Source organism: Rhinoderma darwinii, chromosome 5, assembly GCF_050947455.1.
Source record: "Rhinoderma darwinii isolate aRhiDar2 chromosome 5, aRhiDar2.hap1, whole genome shotgun sequence".
NCBI lineage: Eukaryota > Metazoa > Chordata > Amphibia > Anura > Rhinodermatidae > Rhinoderma > Rhinoderma darwinii.
The window spans coordinates 43,524,849-43,547,462 of NC_134691.1; the positions used below are offsets into that span (position 1 = coordinate 43,524,849).

At 44.5% G+C, this 22,614-nt stretch overlaps 1 protein-coding gene across 3 annotated transcripts in view; it reads left to right on the plus strand.

Annotated features, from left to right (window-relative positions):
- Nucleotides 1-4,130: 4,130 nt before the first annotated feature.
- Nucleotides 4,131-22,614, plus strand: part of DPY19L4 (dpy-19 like 4) — a 63,630-nt gene continuing 45,146 nt past the window's right edge. Inside the window, exons 1-3 of one of the 3 annotated variants that reach the window (XM_075825927.1) lie at nucleotides 4,131-4,219; nucleotides 14,053-14,239; nucleotides 16,306-16,404. In XM_075825927.1, the coding sequence (XP_075682042.1) occupies nucleotides 14,227-14,239; nucleotides 16,306-16,404 (112 nt within the window). In that variant the 5' untranslated portion in view covers nucleotides 4,131-4,219; nucleotides 14,053-14,226. Of the gene's footprint in view, nucleotides 4,220-13,408; nucleotides 13,496-14,052; nucleotides 14,240-16,305; nucleotides 16,405-22,614 lie in introns of those variants that run through there. The other 2 variants (XM_075825926.1, XM_075825928.1) reach the window with 2 other exon arrangements.

Sequence of the window (22,614 nt, forward strand, 5' to 3'; positions counted from 1 at the left end):
AGCTGTTTTCCCTAGAAAACAGCTCCGTATTTTCAGACATTTTTGAGTTTGCGTGTAAACATACCCTTAACAGCTCCATGATTCAGCTTTTCTGTCAGGTTGCACCAGTTAGGGTATGTGCACACACACTAATTACGTCCGTAATTGACGGACGTATTTCGGCCGCAAGTACCGGACCGAACACAGTGCAGGGAGCCGGGCTCCAAGCATCATACTTATGTACAACGGTAGGAGTCCCTGCCTCTCTGCAGGACAACTGTCCCGTACTGTAATCGTGTTTTCAGTACGGGACAGTAGTTCCACGGAGAGGCAGGGACTCCTAGCATCGTACATAAGTATGATGCTAGGAGCCCGGCTCCCTGCACTGTGTTCGGTCCGGTACTTGCGGCCGAAATACGTCCGTCAATTACGGACGTAATTAGTGTGTGTGCACATACCCTTATCCTGGTGGCGATCTGTTTTTTGTTTTTCTGATTGTATTGTTCCCTGATGAACCTGTCATTTTACCAGGGGAATCGCGTTGGAACGGTGTTTATTATCTGTACTTATTTTTTTTCTGTTTTATGTGCAGTTCCCCCTTCTATGAGAGAAACATAAGGCCAATGAGATCTGGAATGTAGTATTTGGTTATATTATTACTTTTTACAATACACCTCTACCATCCTTGAGGGATATAGGCCAGCATGTTATTCATCTGAATACTGCACTGCTGTCTTTAACTTTTTTTTTTTACCTATTGGTATCACACCAAATCTTACTGTGTATTTACACCCTACCCATTCTCTAGACTATCAAACCGGATAGGCCATTAACAGGGCGTCTAGGGTATAGGTTGGAGGTCGGGGCCGTTCCTTCAGTAGGGGCGTTGCTCTGTTTAGGCAGATTGACCTGGTTGGGTTTAACAGGGTCAGTTTGTTTTTCCCTATAGCCTTTTTTTGACCCGCCCTCTTTTTTTAAAGGACAACCTCCTTTTTTATCAATATGAATTAAAAGTTTACGTTTTATTGTGTAGTTTTTTGATCAGTCGGTTTTTTCTGTGACTATATCCTCTGTATACAGGATACATGCAGCTGTATCTCAAAAAGTATTTAGAAAGTTGCACCAAACACACTGATAGACATTTTTATTAAAAAAAAAAAGAATGATTTCAAGCCTTTAATGTAAATAGGTGTAGCAACTGAATGATTGCGCTATAACGATAAATGCTTTTCGGCGGCACATCTCCCCATGTAAACAGGGAGATATGCTGGCGACAGGAGGCAGCAGTTATGGAGATGAACGATCGTATAAACGATTGTTCGTCCCCATACATTCCGGTCATTGTTCCATTGAAATGAAGCAAATCAGCGCCGATCGACAGGCTGTATCGTTGAGCAGCACTCGTTTACCAGGCAGAACATCTGCTAATGTAAAAGTGCCTTTACAGCAATAGTATCGAAGGTCGCCAATAGGAATATCTGATCGTGTAATACCCTTCAGGTTAACTCATTGATTTCCAGCTGTCCGGTAGCAAGCCAAGTACAGTCTCTAATCTAACATTAAAGGGCCACTATCACATGGAGATAAGTGCTGTACTCGGATGAGATAAGTCCTGCAGATATTTAGAAATACTATGGTAAAGGCCTCATGCACACGACCGTGCTCGTAATTACGACTCGTAATTACGAGCACGGCCGGGCACAGCCGGCCACGGGCAGCCGGCCGCTTTTCCAAGCCGTGCTCCCATTATAAAGTATAGCAGCACGGCCCGTAAAATAAAAAAAATAGAACATGTTCTATTTTTTTAACGGCACGGGCACCTTCCCGTGAGAAAACGGGAAGGTACCCGTGGCTAACAGAAGTCTATGGGCCCGTTATTGCGTGTCATAATTACGACCTGCAATAACGGGTGTTTTTACGGTCGTGTGCATGAGGCCAAAGCCATTGATTATGGAGCTTTCTTGGAAATGCTGTAAGGCTGGGTTCACACGACCTCTTTTCAGACGTAATGGAGGCGTTTTACGCCTCGAATTACGCCTGAAAAGACGGCTCTAATACGTCGGCGAACATCTGCCCATTGCTTGCAATGGTTCTTACGATGTTCTGTGCAGACGAGCTGTCATTTTACGCGTTGCTGTCAAAAGACGGCGCGTAAAATGACGGCTCGTCAAAAGAAGTGCAGGACACTTTTTGGGACGTTTTTGAAGCCATTTTCTCATACGCTCTATTGAAAACAGCGCCAAAAACGGCCATAAAAAACGCCGCAAAAAAAGTGAGTTGCTCGAAAAACTTCTGAAAATATGGAGCTGTTTTCAAGGGAAAACAGCTCCTGATTTTCAGACGTTTTTTGTTAATCGTGTGAACATACCCTAACATGGAGGAGGTAAAGAACAGGCCAAAAACAAGAGTTGTAGAAAACACTGCGGAATGTTCTTCCCACACAATAACATACAAGGTGTTCTAGGTGATAGTGATTACCAGTACTATGAGTGTAGTAAACATTGTTATCGTGCATATTTACAGCGTACGTGCTGAATGCACTGGCCTTTTCTTACACTACAGGCAATAACTTGCATAGTTGAAATATTTGACAGCAATTTATTTTTATTTTTTTTAAATAAAGTTTTGTTTTACAGGAAATAATGTTTGTAGAAAAAATAAAAAATACAGAAAGATCACGTTTGCACCTGCTATTTTTAATCCATTTATTTCTATGGCATTGTTCACACAGTGCAGACTGGTACATTTTTTATCTAGAACGCGGCTACAAAAGTGTGTCTTTGACTGTGGAGGACCCAACACATCCTTGTATTACACAGACAAACCCATTGACAAAGGGTAACTAAATGTTCAAAAAGCTTCTGACATGTCATAGTTTTGATCGGTGGGGTCCGAGCACTGAGACCCCCACCGGTCGCTAAAATGAAGCGGCAGAAGCGCTCGGGTGAGCGCTGAGCCGCTTCGTTTCTGATCGGCTTTTCTTAGAAAGCTGGGTAATTGGTCTACGGGTTCAATAGAAAGTCTATGTACACCAACTGCTTGGCTTTCCCGTTAGGCTGGGTTCACACGACCATGTTACGTCTGTAATGGACGGAACGTATTTCGGCCGGAAGTCCCGGACCGAACACACTGCAGGGAGCCGGGCTCCTAGCATCATAGTTATGTATGATGCTAGGAGTCCTGCCTCGCTGCCGGACAACTGTCCCGTACTGTAATCATGTTTTCAGTACGGGACAGTTGTCCTGCAGCGAGGCAGGGACTCCTAGCATCGTATATAACTATGATGCTAGGAGCCCGGCTCCCTGCACTGTGTTCAGTCCGGGACTTGCGGCCGAAATACGTTCCATCCATTACGGACGTAACATGCTCGTGTGAATCCAGCCTTACCCTTTAAATAAAAACTGTGTTACTGCCAGGTTACTCCACAGATGACAGCTAATCGCTGGGTGTTCCAGCGCCAGGGCACCCTGTGACCGTCTCATTATCACGGTACCCTTCTAATAACATGGAATTGTCCAAAACAGACAACGCCTTTAACGTTAAACCCTTCCCAACTTTTGACGTATATGTACGTCATAGTCGAGAGGGGGGAATATGGAGTGGGCTCAAGAGTGGGTGTTGGCTGTACATTACTGACGAGATAACTCTTACCGAGGCAGTTTAACCACTTAGATGCCACGGTCAATAGTGACCGCAGCGCGTAGACCTTAGGAAATCCCATCTCCCCTCCCCCTGTCATGCGATTCTGGCGAGCCTATCGGTTGTTATGGCAGCTGGGGGCCTATTATGTATTGTACCAGCGATCAAGTGATCGCTTATTCAAGCCCCCTAGTGGGACTAAAAAATATTAAAATAAACAAAATAAACCCTCACACCATTGACGCAAAAAAAAACATAAGTTATGAGCCTCAGAACTGACGTTGAGAAGATCACTCCCACAATCAGGTATTATTGCCTGGAAAACCTAACGTGGCAGGTATTTTGTACATACAGGTTACTATAGATGCACAAAATCGCTCCTCTAATATGTGACAGAAAAGAGCTGTAATGTCACCTGTGACGCTATGGCAATAAAACTATACTTTTCTGCCACCTAGTGGATAGGGTTTGGTAATGGTTATTAACTTTGCGTTTGCAGTGGTATATGTCAGGAGGATTTCTCGATGTATGCATTAGACCGGTGGTTCCCAAACTGTGGGTCGAGACCCCCTGCTCGGTCGTGTGAAGACCTCCAGCGGTGGTATGTCCCGATTTCAACTGTATTTGCTTACTCAGGACACAGATACAGTTGAATCCAATGCTGGAGAAGGGATCTGATGGCTTCTTGCTCCAGCTTTCACTATGTAACGTCGGCCGTGAGCAGGTAGTGATGTCATCGCACCTGTCTATGCCGAGCCACACACTGCACAGACCAGTGGAGTAGGGGGATCTCCTCCACTCGTCGCAGGAATGGGGATACTTGAGTACTACTGGGTATGGGGGGAGGCTATGGGGCAAAATACTCTATGGGCAAGCTATAGTGGCATTATACAGTGTGGGGGGCACTAAGGGGTCATTATACTCTGTGTGGGGGCAGCTATAGGGGCTTTACTCTGTGCGGAGGGACAGCTTTAGGGACATTATACTGTATAGGGAGGCTCTATAGGGGCATTATACTATGTCGGGGCAGCTATAGGGGCATTATATTGTGAGGGGCAGCTATGGGGGCATTATCCTGTGCGGCGGCAGCTATAAGGGCAATATACTGTGTGGTGGCTACTAAGGGGTCATTATATTGTGTGGGGGGCCCACTGGGTTTGGGCCTACTCAGATGTGATTCGCCCCCCCTGTGCTAAACCCCTAGCTACGCCACTGATCGATGATTAAGGGTCACATGGGCCACCATCAACGGCCGTAGTCGGGCCTCAGTAATGCACAACAGCAGGATGCTTTTAAATGGTTAACGAGGATTGTGTGTTTTTTATTTTTTATTTCAATAAAATATTTTTTCTATGTCCTTGCATTTTTTTAAGCTTTATTACTACCGCCTTAATAATGGTTGCTGGCTGATTGACAGCGTCCATTACTAAGTTGGGGCTTAGTGTTAGTCAGTGAAAAACGTAATGTTAACCCCCCCGTTATTACCCTGGTACTCAGCTCACCACCAGGGGTGCTGGGAAGAGCTGGGTACAATCCAGTACTCGACCATCTGTATTGATGGTCGGGCACGGGGGTGGCCGCAGGCTGGTAGTATTAGGCTGGGAAGGGCCAAAAACAGTGGCCCTTCCCACCCTGGTAATGCTGACCTGCTGCTGCTGTGTTGTATCTGTCTGGTTATGAAAAATGGCCGGTGTAATAATGGGGGTTATAGTGTTAGCCTTTTCACCGGCTAACACTAAGCCCAACCTTAGTAATGGATGCTGTCAGTCAGACAGTGGCCATTACTAAGGCGGTAGTAACAAAGTTTAAAAAAAATACAAACACATAAAAAAAATATTTTATTGAATCTAATATTATATAAAACCCACACACAACCCTCATTAACCATTTTATTGAAAATGAAAATAGCTGTCATCGAAGTAGTCCTCGAATCCGACGTAGTCCAACATCCGAACCTGTAAAAAAAGCACAAACACAAAAAAAACCATTAGTAACACATGTGGTAGGCTTAGATACAGGGCCCATGTGTGATACTGTCTGTTAGACCCTGTAGCTAAGCTTACCACACAGTAGGCTTAGATAGATGGCCCCAGACAGTAACGCTGTACTTACCCTCCTCTTTGGCTCCGGACACAGCAGAGATCCTGACACCATCCAGCGTTGCAATGTTGTGCGTGGAGCACAGCGTCGTGATGCGACAAGACGTCAGGAACTCTGCTGCGTTCCGAAACGAGGAGGGTAAGTATAGTAACTAGTCAGTTTCTATAGTAACAGGGGCCCATGTAGGTTATTACATAGGTCCCAGTTACTATAGTAACTGTTTATAGACGTGGTGCTGTGGCTTCAGGGCCCAGTCGCAATTGCGACCGCTGCGATCCCCATAGCAACACCATTATGTGGCACTCACTCGGGGATCCGGGTCACGGGGCAAAGATCCGGGGCTTGGGCCCCGAAAAACCCGGTCCTAACGATGCCAGTGGTGGACACAAGAAGAGGTTTCTGAAAAGTAGGTGCCAACCACAGTATTCGACAGACCCAGCCCGTTTCTCATTGCCTTTCATAAAAGTGAATGTTTATGCGATTAGCCAAGGAAATCAAATCGATCAGTGTAGCGGTTACATTCCGACCTGCCAGTTCATCCTTGATGCGGACTGACAGTCCCTTTTAAAACAAGAGCTTTATTGTTCCACTGTAACTCCATGGTTAAAGGCATATTGTCCTACTGTAGAGATACCTTGACAGTGTTTGAGTAGTGACGAAGCTGCAGACGATGCCTGACCTGGTTCATCAAACACTTTTTAAGAGTTGTAAGGAACACTTGCATGTCAAGCACGATAGAATAGTTTCTTTCCCATAATGATGATGCCAAGGCCAGTGCCTCACCAGACAGTAGAGACAAGATGTAGGCTACCTTGGGCAGGTTAGAAGCAAATTGATGCGCTATTACCTCAAAATAAATTGTATGTTGGTTCAGGAATCCTCTATAAGTCTTGGGATCGCCTTCATAGCGGGGAGGAAGGCAGCAGCTTAAGGTTGTGGCGGTTGCGCCACATGAGCAGCTGGAGTGAATAAAGCATTTAAACGCGAAAAAACATGATCCTGGCGGATACGTTGCCTAGATAATTCTTGGGACAAGTCAGAAACTTCAGGCAGGGTTACATCAGCGGGGTCAATGGCCTAAGCAAACAGTCACAAGGAGAGTACATTATGAGAGTGTGACAGGGCGGATTGTGTGAACCCACTTTTGACATGGGGCTAAACCGGGGAGCGGAATCTATTTGCCCTTTTACCCCTATACAGAGATCTGGCCCGCTGCTGGGGTACCCCAGGTCATGACCCCCAGAGCAGTCTTCCTTGGCATCGGCTGACGTTAACAGGCGAAGTACAAAATCAGCAGACAGAATGAGAGGTCATGTATAGCAAAGGTCAGGGCAGGCGACAGACATACACTGACTGTTGGTAGATCCAAGGGTCAGGGCAAGTGGAACAGGTTCATCACGGGTAACAAGGTGGCAGTGAGGGAGGCAGTAATGCGGCATTGACCAGGAGCCAGATGACGCCATGAAGAGGTAAGTATATGCGGCGAGGAGCAGTGGGAGCGTCGGCGGCCATTACAGTAAGGGATATGAAGGGAGTTGTACTTTCACAAAAAAACAACCATCATCTCGCTGAAGATTATACAGTGACTACAGTACTAATACAACAGGGTCAGAGGGAGAATAAACAGTCAGGGTATGTTCATACGGCCAATTTTCGGGTCGTAAACGCTCGAAAAATTTGGAAGCAGAATGCCTCCAAACAAAAAACTACTTTCTGTTCCGATGGGCCGTTTTTTTTACGCGGCAGTTTTTCAAAACGGCCGCGTAAGAAAATGGGTGCGAAAAAGAAGTGCAGGTCACTTCTTGGGACGGTTTTGGAGCTCTTTTTCATAGACTCTATTGAAAACAGCTCCAAAAACGGCCGTAAAAAACACCGCGAAAAACGCAGCAAAAATCGCGAGTGGCTTAAAAAACATCTGAAAATCAGGAGCTGTTTTCCCCTGAAAATAGCTCCGTATTTTCAGCCGTTTTTGACTCAGCGTGTGAACATACCCTAACATTCAGTGAATCACAGGTGACATTTTTCTGACTAGAGTAGTTCTCTTTTTTTTTTTCATTTGGCCCAGCCTGTCACGTTGACTTCTTCCAGCTACACCTCACCTCTGAAGAGTTTGTCGCCCAGATGTCTATGGCTCCTCACTTTTGCATCACATCCGCACCTATAAACTAACACAAACTTCTCATACTGCCACACACTGCACCCTGAATGTAGTCACACGATACACTGTGCCCAGAATACAACTGTGTTGTATTATATACATTGTGCCCCTGAAAACAAAGTGCCACAGACACACAGTGGCACCAGAAATAGTGCCACACGCCATGCCCACTGAAAATAAAGCGCGCCACACACTGTGCCGACTGTAGGTTGCACCACACACTGTGCCTCCTGTAAATAGTGCCTCATACTGTGTCCACTGTAGAAAGTGCCACACTGTGTCCCCTGTAGTTAGTGCCAAACAATGTGCCCACTGTAAATAGTGCCACACTCTGTGCACCCTGGCTATAGTGCCACACATAGTGCCCCCTGTAGAAAGTGCCATACACACACAGTGTTTTCTGTAGGTAGTGCCACACCCACTCGGCTCCTAGTAGGAAATGCCATACACATTGTGCTCCCTGTAAAAATTGCCACAAACTGTGCCACCTGTAGATTGTGCCACATACTACGCTCCCCCAGTAGAAAGCATCATACACACTGTCCCCTCTGTAGATAGTGTCACACACATTGCACCCTGTAGAACGTACCATAGACTGTGCCCCCTGTTGAAAGTGCCACACAGTGCCTTTAAAATAAATAAACATTATATACTCCCCTGTCCATGTTCCCACGCCGTACTTCAGTGATGCAGCCCTCCTGTCGCTTCAGGCCTGTTGCGGCGCCATGCCGTCATAGCACCGCCTACATCACAGACAAAGGGACGATTGGCGGGTCAGTAAACTTAAGGTCCCCTTGCTCCCGTCAGGAAAAGTTCAGGGAGGACCGGATCAGGATCTCTCATCTCTCCGTTTCTGTGAACTGGTTGTCATTTTGGGAGAACTAAGGAGAACCTTTTAGATCCCACCCCTGCCTAGTTTGGGCACATTATTTTATCTTCACATTCTGATAGCCATAACTTTTTGATATTTCCATCAACGTAGCTGAATAAGGGCTTGTGTTTTACTGCACAAGTTTTTTTTTCTCAATGGCATGATTTTGGGGTACATATAAGTATTGTATCATTTTATAAAAAATTTTGGGGGTGGTGGTGGAAATAAACAGCTATTCCACCATTGTTTTTTGGGTTTTGGCTTTGTTTTTTGGGTTTTGGCTTTTCGGCATTTGTAATGCAGTATAAATGACATGATGTTTGTTGTGGGAGGATTTGTTTTGATTGGTACCATTTTGGTGTGCATTTTTTATCACATTTTATCCAATTTTTTGGCATTGTTTTTTTTTTTTTACGGTGTTCACAGTGCAGGATAACACCTCTTGCACACGACCGATTTCGGGACGTGAAAAACAGAGTTCCTCCCCATGGAACTGCTGTTCCGAACTGAACAAAATGACACAGTATGGAACAGCAGTTCCGCGGGGAGGCAGGGACACCTAGCATCATAAAATGTCTATGATGCCAGGAGTCCCGTTCACCTGTACCGCGGTCAGGCCGGGAAATCCAGGCGACACATGGGCCGTTTTTCTCAGTCGTGTGCTTGAGCACTAAGTAATATGTTAATTTTATCATATTGGTAATTATGGATGCGGTGATATCAATTATGTGTACTTATTTGTATTTTTTTCCAATAATTAAGGACTTTGTAAGGAAAAATTTATAATTTCTTGTCATTTTTTCTAAAACCTTTTCAACTTTTTTTAACCCACCAAGGGACCTAAAAATGCAGTCCTCTGATCTCTTCTATAATACATTGCAATACTTCTGTATTGCAATATTTTATACCTTTGAGTGTTACACTGACAAGTAGCTATTTACTTATGTATATAGCAGACCTGGGGGCTGTTGTTAGACCCCCAGCTGGCATGCAACCCATGGGGACAGTGCGATCATATCACGGGACAACGATAGGGTGACAGAGGGACAGTCCCCATGTCTAACCACCTAGATGCCCGGAATGTAAGAAGACGAGCCGGGAGAGGAGTTATCTCTGATCCAGGCCATTAGAGCAGGGTTTCGGCTGTATAATACAAACGGTACTCGCAAATGATGGTGCGAACACAACTCCTGTGCTTGCACCATCACTGTTACAGACTGTTAAAGAGTACTTGCACTTTCAGCAAACTTTTGATATGTCATACAGACTATTTCACCATACGCTCCTCCTCAGTCTGAAGACAGCTCAGATACATGTTCTATGTGAGTCACCTTCAGCCTAACAGGGAGCGCCGATCTCAGCCGAAGGTGAATTGCACTCAGCGCTTCTGCACCTTCGTTTCAGCAACGGTGAGTGTCTCAGCACCCACACCCATCAATCCAAACTTCTGATATGTCTCTATGCCGTATCAAGTAAAGTAAGCAAGTAAAGTTCAAAGGTGTTATCCCAACTGGACCACCCCTTCTTAGAATGAAGAAGCGTCTCAGCGATCATCTGATCACCCCTTGTCCAACCTTTCCAACCCCCTAGTGATCAGTGCACATTTTCCTGAAAACCTCAGTGTGGCCACTCAATGTAGTATTTCACAGTGCCATGCAAGGAGCCACCATGTAATACGTGCCAGGTCTGCCAGAGTGGGAGCCGCTCTAATATGCCCCATAAAGGAGGCTACAGAGTGGGTATCCTCCCCTCCATGATGTTTATATGCCATAATAGGGCCTATGATGAGAAAGCCTCCTTATAATGTATAATGATAAATTCCACAACCAATATATTATGTGTCTTAACTCTTGAGCTGACAGTGAATGGAAAGAGTTGCCCACATTTATTAAGACTTGCATATCTTTGCCAGTCTAAGTCAAGGAGGCATTTGGAATGATTTGCGCCAAATTTATTAAAAGCTGCACAACTCTTAATACATTTCGCCCGTTTTCACTTGTTTGACAGTCGTCAGGAAATAAAATCTATGCCTGCTATTCCACATAAGAAAACAGGTCTAAAATAAGTTTACTTGGAGACCACACCCATTTTCCCGTCATTTTACAAGTTTGGCGAGTGATGAGAAAAGACACAAATTTTACCACTAAAATGTCACACATCATCATTTCAGCCGCACAGTTTACGCTTAAAGATGTAACTTTCGTTGTGGACAAATCTGCTTCAGAAATTTACACCATTTATTCCTTAACAAAATCTGTGACACATACATGGTTTCAATTTCCGTGCTGAATTTTTCTGCTGCGGAAATACTTTCCGCAGCGTTTTCTGCATGAGTTGCGGATTTTGAATGCAGAATGTTATCATAGACTTCAATGCTATGTGAGATTCTGCATCGAAATCAGCAACACAAGTACAAAGAAATTGCGTCACAAAATCTTCAAAAGTAATTCCGCTGCGGATTTACTGTTGTGGATTTAGTGGACTATTTTTACACCACGTGTGACTGCACCCTAAGGCCTCATGCACATGACGGTGTTCGGTCCGTAATATACGGTCCGCATGTCGGACGCATTTCCCGGACAGAACACAGTTCAGGGAGTCGGGCTACTAGCATCATAGTTATGTATGATATTGTGAGTCACTGCCTCCCCACGGGACTACTGTCCCGTACTGCAAACATGTTTCAGTACGGGACAAATATTCCCACGGGGAGGCAGGGACACATAGCGTCATAGATAACTATGATGCTAGTAGCCCGACTCCCTGAACTGTGTTCTGTCCGGGAAATGCGTCCGACATGCAGACCGTATATTACGGACCGAACACGGTCATGTGCATGAGGCCTTAATGTGGGCCAGTGTCTTCATCTAGAGGCTGAGAAGTTGTACAATCACTCACAGCTGAGTTTGTTATAGTTATATCCAGTCTACAAAATCCTATGTGAGTTAGGCTCTGTTCACATTTGCAATGCGATTTCTGTTATTCTGTTAAAATGGGAAGTGACAGATCGTCGCATGACAGAAACCAACTGCGTCCGAAGGAACCCATTACACTTTAACATCATTTTGCTGGACAAAATAGCACTGCACTAAGTTTTTTTTTGTGGGATCGCCTTGTATTGAAAAGTATAGTTGGCTAAACTTTTCAATATCGTTAAAAAAAAAGTATGCTAATGTATACCGCCTGAACCGCCAGAAAAACCCTCGACGTGTACCCCAAACATAGGGAAAAAGAGTTGTTATCATAGCCTACCCGCTTTAGACTAGTGTGGGACCTTTTATATTTGCCCAGTTTTCCTATACACCAAAGTTTTTTAAATGCACCCCGATAACTCTCAGCAAAGAGGGACATTCCCGCTCTTTTGTAGCTTGTACTTTGCGGTAATCTACTGCAGCGGCCAGATGTGCCCATAAATTGAGGTGAATGGGTGAATTTAAATCTTAATGTAGTCCAGCAAACATAACATTGAGGGGTTGTCCCATTTCTAAATGAACTATTATTAGGGCATTCAGGCTTTTTGGTGGGGTCCAAAGCCGAGGACCACTAGGCAAAGATCAGCTCCCGCTCTGCATGTCTTGGCATGACCATGTATTACATTGTTGGACATCCACTTGACTGGGAATCTTATAAAACTAGTGCTCAGACTCTTGGTGTTACGTTCATCCCTGGAGGGGGAGGGGGTTTCTTTTCAGTAGGGGACAACCAAGATTTATTGCGCAAAAGTTTCACTATTTCATACATCCGATATTCTTCAGCAGACATTCATATACAAATCATCCCAAAAAGTCATCTGTATAGACAAATAAAGTATACATTAAATAGCAACAAACCAGGCGTGCAGATAGCAACAAAGGGTATGTTCACACATCGTTATTTGTTGCAGATTTTAGTGCAGATTTTTGAGCCAAAGCCAGAAGTGTTTTTAAAAGGAATGGGAAATAAAAAGTAAGAAATACTTCTCCTTCCTCCTGGATCTACTTCTGGCTTTGGCGCAAAAATCTGCATCAAAATCTGCAACAAATCGCGATATCTGAACACAGCCTGACTTTTGGTGTGCAAAGCGCCATGTGGACAAGTTTTTGTATATTCGTCATACCTTCAAATACAGGCCACTGCCACTATGACAGCCAGAGTACCCCCACAAACATGCACTGTGCCCTATAAACAGTGCCAGAAAGAAAGTACCCCAATAAGCAGTACCAGCGTATGCCATAAAAGTCAGAGAAGTGCCAAAGTACCCTATCGAACAGAGTTCCACCATAACTGGTGCCAAGCAGTGTGCCCCAAAAGCAGTGTCTCAGATAAACAGACTCCTGGCTTTGCAAGAGATTTTCATGACTTGCTGGAGGTCCAGGGGGTCTCCTACTTTTGGGGAGACTCTTAGACAAAGACAATACAGGAGGTTTTGCAAGTATGGTGTGTGTGGGTGAGTCAAATATGCATTTAAGGACTAGGAATTCACTTTAATGATAGAATATAGTCCATTTATTAATACAGATCTATTTATTATTTCCAAAATAGAACCAATGTAGAAACTGTCCCTACAAAATACGGACGTAAACACGGACAGCCCTTCTAGCAGATCCTCGCTCGCTCTTTTTTAGAATGAACGTTCTGATCCTAGAATAGGCATTTGATTGAGGTGGTCTACTTCCTGCTTTTTTCTCGCTGTGAATGAAGCCAGCCCCGAAGAGTGCAGTCAGAGCGCCGAGCAGCTGCAGCAGCAGGAGGAGCAGGACTTGCAGCTGGTAATGGGGGGATCTCAGGTTGAGGGGCATACTGTGCAGGGTTAACCCCTTTGCTTCCAGTGCTGTGTCTTGGCAGCCTGAAGTGACTTTATCCTGCAGCTCCTGTGTTTGGCTGACATTGCAGCTTCTTTGTTGGGACTTGTTTGGGCTTCATGTGATCTTATTACAAGTGACTGCTCTCTTTTGGTTTTATTTAAAGTTGCAGCGCATGTGTATTCTATAACCTCACCTGGAAACGCCATAATCACAGTAATGTCGCTTTAATTAATTTACCTTATTGCATATTTTGACTTAAAATAAAAAAGGTATATACAAAAAACGTCCTTGAATTGTCCTCTTCTGCAACTTCTTCTATTCAGGATGTCTTTACAGCTGGGTGACCGCCCCTGTGGGAGCTTTATTGTACCCTGTTGTATTAGAGAATTGCTCATAATGCAATTCCTCAATATACAAGTGAAGGTTCCCCAAAGGTTAAGCTTTGCTGTAATGCTTGATATCTTATTATATACATATGTATTATTTGTGTAATATAGATATATTATTTGTCATCATTTCAGGTATGCAAGGTCTGAACGTGGCAGATTTACTACTGTATCCTCCAGCCAGTGTCCCTGTATGTTGTGATCACGCTGTCCGCTAATGCTGCGCTCCATAGGCAGGACATCCACGTAGCGAGGTCGGCGGGGCACTCATTGACCAGGCTGCTTAAGACCCTCTAGGAGCGTCTTACAATGGAGGATGAAGGTAAGTACAGGCAGGTATAGAAATATTAATTAACCTTTGCTGTCCAGGCGATTTCCATATACTTGGTTGTATGACATCAGTTCAGTTTTCTAGATAATCGCTGTTCACGTCTGCCTGTGACTTCTGTTTATAATGGAAGTCGTGATGCGGTGCCGGATCTGTCAGACGACGGATACCAGTGGTGCTTGACTCACAATGTGGTCCCTCGGGTTCCGCTGAGGTGTTTTTTATTTTTTTCGGTGGCAATCTGTGGGTAAAAACAATTGTAGTCAGAGCCGTGTAAATATTCTTGTGATTTCCATGCCGTATCACAATGTGGTATAGAAACTGTTCTAGGATCGTTAGAATTGTTAGAAAAAAAATGACGCAAATTTTATTTCTTTTTAATATACAATAGCTTAACCCAGCTCCATACGTCTGTAGGAAGTAGTAACATCGCTGAGGCTTTTTCTGTGGTTGCGCTTCTTGTTTCTAAAAAGAGAGAGCACAGCATATCCTATCCCAAATCTATGTACATCTTTAGATGCGTTTCTTAGGCCTCATGCACACTTCCGTCGTACGGACCCTAATGACGGATACGTGAAACACCGCACACGGCTTCTGTGTACAGTCCGTTGTTTCACGGACCAAATCAATGAAAAGGCCAAGGCTGTTCTGTCAAAAACAGACAAGAGTTAGGCCTCATGCACACGACCGTAGCCCGACCGTAGCCGTGTGCACGCCCGTGATTTTCGTGTCGGCCGGCTGCGGACTGTCAGCGGACTGTCAGCCGCAAGCCGCCCGCACATGCACATGGCCGGGCCATTGTTTTCAATGAGCCCGGACCGCAACTCCGGACCATAATAGGACATGTCCGTACTTTCTGTGGTCCGGGTTCCCGGGCCGTGCACGGACCGCAAAAACTACGGTCGTGTGCACGGCCCCATAGAAAAGAATGGGTCCGCAATTCTCCCGTGGATTTGCGGGGGAATTGCGGACGCAAAAACACGGTCGTGTGCATGAGGCCTAAGACCTGTTCGATTTCTGACGGAACGGCCGCACGGTTCCGTTAAGACAACGGCGGAAGTGTGCATGACCCCATTGAAATGAATGTGTCCGGGTGCTATCAGTTAATAAAACGGATGGCACCATGATGAAAAAACTGAAGTGGGCATGAGGCCATGTTCACACGGATGGATTATCTGAAAATCTGCAACGATGTACAGTGCAATGCAATTTTACAAAATACCATTCACACAAAGACAAAATAATGACTTTAGGACTTGCTGTGAGTTTTTTTCAAATCCAAAGCATGCAAAGGGTTAAATTCACTACCAAATCTGCAATGCATGCAAGTTTATAATTGAATAGTGAAATGGGACAAAAGCTGATCCAACATGCTAAAGTCTTCTGCGTCTGGAGCACTTTTTCTTAGAATTCTGTATCGTTCCTCTGATATTCCTCCTGGAAATGTATGAATAAATAATAACTGGGCGTAAGGGTGTATTTACATTTGCACAACATTTTATTTTTTTGTTTTACCCCTTTAAAGGGTAACTAAACTTTTAAATAGCTTTGGACATGTCAGAAGTTTTAATTGGTGGAGGTCCAAGGACCCCGACCGATCACTAAAACAAAGCGGCAAAAGCGCTCAGGTGAGCGCTGTGCCGTTTAGTTTCTGATCAGCTTTTCTTGAAAGGTATATGGTATATGGGCTCAATAGAAAGTCTATGGGTCCATACACCACTCGCTCTGCTTTCTGAGAAACACCGATCAGCAGCGAAGCAGGACAGCGCTCACCCGTGCGCTTCTGTCGCTTCGTTTTAGTGATCGGTAGGGGTCTCAGTGCTTGGACCCCCACTGATGAAAACGTCTGATGTATAACTATGACATGTCAAAAGTTTTTTAAAAACTTTAGTTACCCTTTAAGGGCATCTTATTGATGCCTTTTAATATAAAGCACCACCTTCTCAGTGTCGCGTTAAGAAAGGTTGTACTAACCAATGATCGTTCCCATGATTTCCCTATACCAATATGATGAACTACTGGCTAATAAACTATTTGTTTAAATTCACAATGTTCACAAGCAGAACTGAGGCAGAGGAAAAAGTCTTCATCAGAGACGCAGGACAGCCAACAAAGCGAAAAAAACCGAGGCAACGGAAAAGCAGGAAAATCTACAAAATGTGAGTTGTCTCCTGTGTATATATAAAGAAATATATGATCTGATAATTCCATAGACTATAGATAGTTGATTCAGTGTTTATCACTATATGATGACGTAATAGGGTGATAATCCTATAATACGCAGTGCTGTGACTTTGCATCATCCTTTGTGTAAGGACCATGTACGAAGTCCCTATGGGTCCATATTATATTGTGATATTAGTCTAAGGCAGGGGTCAGAAACGTTCGACCCTCCAGCTTTTGTGAAACTACAACTCCCAGCTAAATGCTTTATTATTCCAGCCAAAGACTGCCAGGGCATGCTGGGAATTGTAGTTTTACAACAGCTGGAGTGCAGAAGGTTGCTGCCCCCTGGTCTAAGGGAACGCTCCAGCTTAGGTGTTCCCTTTTCAGGGCAGCACCCAAATTTTCTTGCAGGGAAATGATCAGGTACTTTGTTTGTATCTTATGTGCCTTACGTATGTTTATAGGTTATAACGTTCATGCAGAGATTTCAGGCTCCAATACCTGCAAGCTACCATTCGGCTGCTTTTCTTCTCGTGATTCTTTCCCCATCCATGTAATTGTATACATGCTTTAGTAAGCTTGGTCTTTTGCATGTACTTCTATCTGCGTGTGTCCCCTTACCCCTCACCCCTCCTTTAAACCTAAGTTCTACTTATATCTTAGGTCATTTAAAAAGATAAAGCAGGTGTATCTCATGTGACCTCTGCAGGTACAGACCACCTATTGTGTATTCTGAAGGTGAATTGGGCTTGTCTGAGCTTTAGATATCCGTCTTTTTATGGTTCAGCGGTTTCTGGGAAACGATTGAAAGAGAGTCTTTCATGGAGAGAAACCTCTTCATATTAGGACATTTGTCATATGGCTTACTAAACCTAAGCTGCTGGGAGCACCCACTGACCACCCCGAGAAATCCAGTTTGGTGGAGCTTTGTATCGTAATTCATTGTGGAAGATCAGACGACCTGTTTCATCTTGACCAAGAGGGATGTACTGATCCGAATACAGCAGGAGCTCTTCAATCTGGAGTTTGGGGGTTCCTCAGTGGGTATAATGGTACCCTCCAGCTTATTTTAATACCTGCCTTAGTATGAAGGGGCCTGTCTCTATGACACATCCTATTTAACAGGATGTAAAACATTCTGTAGACATAAAAGGGGTTTTCCCATAATCCTCATTTATCGCCTATCCACAGGATAGATAATGATGATAAATACCTGATCAGGGGGGGTCTGACTGCTGGGACCCCCACCGATCACGAGATCGGGCTTACCTTTGCTGTTCCTGGGAGCCCCATAGGAATGGAGCGGTAGTGTGTTTTCTCGGTCACCGATTCATTTATTTCTATGGTGCTGCCCCATAGAAATTAATGTATGCCCATTCTTGTGATTGGTGGGGATCCGAGCGAATGGACCCCCCCACCAATCAGATAATTATGCACACATATCACTGCAAGGACATTTTATAATGTCCATGGCTCTTTCCGCTTCATCAGGGCTCCGTGACCCCACTGCCTGTATACAGATGAGATCGTTAAGTTTTTTACCTAAACACAGATCAGCATGGTCTCCGACATGTGATCAATGTGGCGTCCAGTCACAGCGATCACGAAAACGTTTGCTAGTAAGTAACAAACTTTTAGGCTGGATTCACACGAGCGTGCCGTTTTTGCGCAGGCAAAAAACTCGGCGTTTTGCCTGCGCAAAAGGCACTTAACAGCTCCGTGTGGCAGCAGCGTATGATGCGCAGCTGAGTGCTTTTCGCGCAGCCGCCCTCATTATGACACTCCATTTGGATGTTTGTAAACAGAAAAGTACGTGGTGCTTTTCTGTTTTCATTCAACCTTTTCACAGCTGTTGCGCGAATCACGTGCGTCCCACGGAAGTGCTTCCGTGTGGTGCGCGTGATTTTCACGCACCCATTGACTTCAATGGGTGCGTGATGCGCGAAAAACGCCCAAAGAACGGACCTGTCGTGACTTTTTTTCAGCAGACTCGCGCTGCGGAAAAATCTCGCAACTGCCTGCACGGCCCCATAGACTAATATAGGTCTGTGCGACGCGCGTGAAAATCACACGCGTTGCACGGACGTATTTCCCGTTAGTCTGAATAAGGCCTTATAGTGTTTGTACTGTCTCCCTCACAGCCTGTTAGAAGGGGAGATCAGTATGTTGCAGGGCCGGCTCCAGGTTTATGTGGGCCCCTGGGCGACACAGACTTAGTAGGCCCCTCACAGCGGCAGTAAAATGGCAGAAAATGTCACTTTGTGCCCCATATAGAGGTTAGGCCCTGTTTATGCCCCATATAGAAGTTAGGCCCCAAGTTTGTACCCCCATAAATTTAACCCCTTCCCGACATTTGCCGTACATGTACGTCATGGAAAGCATTGACTTCCCGCAAAATGCCGTACATGTACGTCAAATGTTTGGCACCGGCTCAGAAGCTGAGTCGGTGCCATCATCACCGGATCTCAGCTGTATCTTACAGCTGACATCCGACTGTAACGGCGGGGACCGAAATTAGCTTCGATCCCCGCCATTAACCCCTTAAGTGCAGCGCTCAAACGCGATCGCTGCACTTAAGGTGTTTACAGCTCATCGGAGCCCCAGCAATGAAATTGCCGGGGTTCCGGTGGCTACAATGGCAACCGGAGGCCTAATACTGGCCTCCCGGTCTGCCTAGCACCGAAGGCGGTCAAGATCCGCCCGGCGGCGGAGCCTGATCGGCTTCCGTAGCTGCCGACAAGATGTCGCCGGGTCAGGAGCTGATCCGGCGTCGTCAGCGGTGGAAGTCAGCTGTACTGTACAGCTGACATCCACCTGTAACGGCAGGAACCGGAGCTAGCTCCGATCCCTGCCATTAACCCCTTCGATGCAGCAATCGAAAGCGATTGCTGCATCGTAGCGGTTACTAGCAGATCGCCAGCCCTGACAGGCAATCGGGACTGGCGACTGCTGTTATGGCAACAGGAGACACAATGGTCTCCTGCTCTGCCATTACGGAAGCCGATTTAGGCCCCGCCGGGAGGCGAAGCCTAATCGGCTTGCTGTCAGTGAATGACTGACAGATCTAATACATTGCACTACATAGGTAGTGCAATGTATTAGAAAAAAAAAAATCTGACCCTTGGACCTTCAAGTCCCCTAGTGGGACTTGAAGAAAAGTGTAAAAAAAGTATAAAAAAGTGTAATAAAAAGTGCAAAAAATAAAAGTTTGAAAACAATAAAAGTTTCAAGTAATCAAATAAAACACAATCCCCCTTTTACTCTTATCAAGTCCTTTATTATTGAAAAATAATAATAAACCATATGTATTTGGTATCGCCGCGACCGTAACGACCTGAGGTATCAAAATATTGTATTATTTATTGCACGCGGTGAACAGCGTAAAAAAAAACGTAAAAAACGTTACCAGAGTTTCTGTTTTTTAGTCACTTTGCCCTACAAATATTAGAATAAAAAGTGATCAAAAAGTCGCGCGTATCCAAAAATGGTACCTATAAAAACTATAGCTCGTCCCGCAAAAAACAAGCCCTCATACACCTCCGTCGACAAAAAAATTAAAACGTTATGGTTCTCACAACTTGGCGACAGAAAAAAAAATACATTCTTTTTACAAAAGTAATTTTATTGTGAAAAAAGTTGTAAAACATAAAAAAGTTCTATAAATTTGGTATCGCCGGAATCGTACTGACCCGCAGAATAAAGGTAACATGTAATTTATAACGCAAGGTGAACGCTGTATAAAAAAAAAAGAAAAAAGCTGTGCCAGAATTGCATTTTTTTGTTTACCTGGCATCCCAAAAAATAGGATAAAAGGTGATCAAAAAGTCGCATGTACCGCAAAATGGTACCAATAATAACTACAGCTCATCCCGCAACAAACCAGCCCTCATACCACTACGTCTATGAAAAATAAAATGAGTTATGGCTCCAATAAGTCAGGAAATAAAAAAAATATGCAGTGTTGCCCGAGGGGAACATTTCTTCAGTTTGAAGAGGCGATTTATCAAGGACCTAAAATTAGGGAACCAGGAAAGGGAGAGCCCAAACATATCCGCTGGAAGCGACGGTGCCCGTATTATACCAGGACAACACTTACCAGCAAAATTCCTCAAACTACAAAGGTGCAGAGTGTGGACCAAAAGGGGGATAATAAAGGACGCCATATATCAGTGCGACACCGGCCTGTGCAGAAAGGATTGTGTCACAGCGTAACACACATCTATGGATCATTTTATTTTTTTCATACCACCTGACTATGCCTCTTATATACTCCGCCCCGCTTACATGTACCCCCACATTATAAAACACCAGCAATACTCAAACAAATTTAGTACCAAGCAAAATCCGCTCTCCAAAAGCCAAATGGTGCTCCCTCGGCTCTGAACCCTACAGCGTGCCCCAACAGCAGTTTCCTTCAACAAATATGGCATCGTCATACCCGGGAGAACCCTTTTAACAATTTTTGGGGTGTGTGTCTCCAGTGTCATAAGCTTGGCATGACATATTTGCCACTGAATGGCATATCTAGGGAAAAATATACATTTTTAATTTGCACCATCCGCAGTGCATTCATTTATGGAAAAGACCTGTGGGGTGAAAATGCTCACTACACCCCTTAATAAATGCCTTGAGGGGTGCAGTTTCCATAATGGGGTCACTTCTCAGGGGTTTCTTTTTATTATTTCACATCTGAGCCTCTGCAGTTGTGAACCAATACTTTGTAAATCGCCAAATTAGGCCTCCACTCCGCATGGTACTCTTCACTCCTGAGCCCTGTCATATGTCCAGGCAAAAGATTAGGGCCACATGTAGGGTGTTTCTAAAACCGGGAAACACTGCATAATAATTAGAGGGCTGTCTTGTTATGGTGGCACAAGCCGGGCACCACATATTGGCATATCTATGGAAGAAAATCCAATTTTCACTCTGCAACATCGAGTGAACACTAATTTCTACAAAACACCTGCAGGGTTAAAATGCTTACTACACCCCTTGGTAAATGAATTGAGGGGTGTCGTTTCCAAAATGGGGTCACTTCTGGGGGGTTTCCACTGTTTTGGGCCCACAGGCGCCCAGAAACCAATCCAGCAACATCTGCACTTCAAATGGCGGTCCTTTCCTTCTGAGCCCTGCCGTTTGCCCAAACAGCAGTTTATGACCACATATGGGGTATTGCCGTACTCGGGAGAAATTGCTTTACAAATTTTGGGTTCTTTTTTTCCTTTATTTGTTGAGAAAATGAAAAAATTTGCGCTAAAGCTACGTCTTATTGAAGAAAAAGGACTGTTTTTATTTTCACTGCCTAATTCTAATAAATTCTATGAAACATCTGTGGGGTCAAAATGCTCACTACACCCCTAGATGAATTCCTCAAGAGGTGTAGTTTCCTAAATGGAGACCCTTTTTGGGCGTTTTCATTGTTTTGTCCCCTCAGGGGCTTTGCAAATGTGACAAGGCCTCCGCAAACCATTCCTGCTAAATGTGATCTCAAAAAGCCAAATAGTGCTCTTTCCCTTCTAAGCCCTGCCGTGTGTCCAAACAGCCGTTTATTACCACATGTGGGGTATTGTTTTACTCGGGAGAAATTGCTTTACAAATTTTGTGGTGCTTTTTCTCCTTCAGTCCTTCTGGAAATGAGAAAAAATTAGCTAAACCTAGATTTTTTTTTGAAAAAATGTAGATTATTATTTTCAGGGCCTAATTCCAATATTTTCTGCAAAAAAACTGTGGGGTTAAATCGCTCACTATACCCCTAGATAATTTCCTCAATTGGTGTAGTCTCCAAAATGGGGTCACTTGTGGGGGGTTTCCACTGTTTTTTTGTCCCCTCAGGGGCTTCGTAAATGCGACATGGCCTCCGCAAACCATTCCTGCTAAATGTGGACTCCAAAAGCCAAATGGCGCTCTTTCACTTCTAAGCCCTGCCGTGTGTTCAAACAGCCATTTATTACCACATGTGGGGTATTGTTTTACTCGGGAGAAATTGCTTTACAAATTTTATGCTTTTTCTCCTTCAGTCCTTGTGGAAATGAGAATAAATTAGCTAAACCTACATTTTCTTTGAAAAAATTTAGATTATCATTTTCACAGCCTACTTCCAATAATTTCTGTAAAAAACCTGTGCGGTCAAAATGTTCACTACACCCCTAGATAATTTCCTTGAGGTGTCTAGTTTCCCAGATGGGGTCACTTTTGGGGGATTT